The sequence below is a fragment of a genome (genome assembly GCF_019968955.1).
Source record: "MAG: Porospora cf. gigantea A chromosome Unknown PgA_NODE_13367_length_1014_cov_817.024, whole genome shotgun sequence".
NCBI lineage: Eukaryota > Apicomplexa > Conoidasida > Eugregarinorida > Porosporidae > Porospora > Porospora cf. gigantea A.
Window position 1 is genome coordinate 1 of NW_027151386.1, and position 1,014 is coordinate 1,014.

Consider the following 1,014-nt stretch of genomic DNA (forward strand, 5'->3'; position numbering starts at 1 on the left):
TAAAGGAGGTGCTCAAGATGACGGATACAAGTCCACGGTGGAAGCAACTTCTTAGCGAGGACTACTCCAAAACTGTGGAGCACTGGGAGCTGCCGACACTTCTTGCACTACTAAATAAGATCCCAACCACCCTGCAGAAACCGATGTTCATTAACAAGAACGTGAGAGTGGAAAGTGTAGAGAACCGCGCTTCCGCCTGCGGTTCCACACAGATGGATGTCGCCCTTACTACGGACGGCCGCCATTTGCACTACCGCCGGAGGAAGATTGGCGCCATTACTGAGCACCTGCTCGAAGCAGAGGACGACTCTATGCTGATAATTGGGTCGTACAGGGGCTCTGACGAGTCCTGCTTCTGCCATTGGATAGACGGTAACTCATTATCTTCAACCTTAGCGGATGCTGCTAGGGCATATCTCGCTGAATGCGATTGCCGCAGCTCGATTGACACTCGGATGCAGAGTGGAACCGTTATTGGGAGGTGGTGCCCCAACGAGGGTGAGTTCCATGGAAAGTTGAACTTCCGCTCCAGCTCGAAGTTCTTCTACAATTATTTAGGTAGAAAGGAAATTGTGAGTGTGGGAAGCTTGTACCCAATGGCACCTTATCTGGACAGTCGAAGTAAGGTCTCCACCATTTACATAGGGCTTCTGCCTGACACTGACGGTGTGTTAGCAGGAGGTGAATTTGGCGACCAAGAAGCAGAAGTCTGCATCGACACCCACGTCGGACACTATCGGATCAAACCTCGTTCCGGGTGTAAGGCTGAGACGTGCGTAGATTATGTTGGCTCCGAGGTATCTTTACTGACATCCATAGACATACATACGGAGATCGACGCGCTGTACAAGCACATCAGAGCGGGAAACTGGAAGGATGCGACACCGTTGGCGGATAAGATCGTTTCAGCCATCGACTCCCAGTTGCAGTAGATGAGCGTTACTGCGTAATCTGAATCAGTGTCGTTTATTGTCTCTTTGTGTGTCAGACTTCATCAAAACATATGGCTCGAGT

The 1,014-nt window shown here is 50.5% G+C and overlaps 1 protein-coding gene across 2 annotated transcripts; it reads left to right on the forward strand.

The window, feature by feature from the left end:
- On the forward strand, window positions 1-932 carry KVP18_001263 (uncharacterized protein; the record flags this gene model as incomplete). Of its 2 annotated transcripts, none has more annotated exons than XM_067951110.1 (1): window positions 1-932. In XM_067951110.1, a coding segment is annotated over one exon (932 nt), but the record flags the coding sequence as incomplete, so codon positions are not given. The 2 variants fall into 2 exon arrangements, with proteins under 2 accessions (XP_067813014.1, XP_067813015.1); XM_067951111.1 differs by having other exon boundaries at window positions 18-932.
- Window positions 933-1,014: the final 82 nt, after the last annotated feature.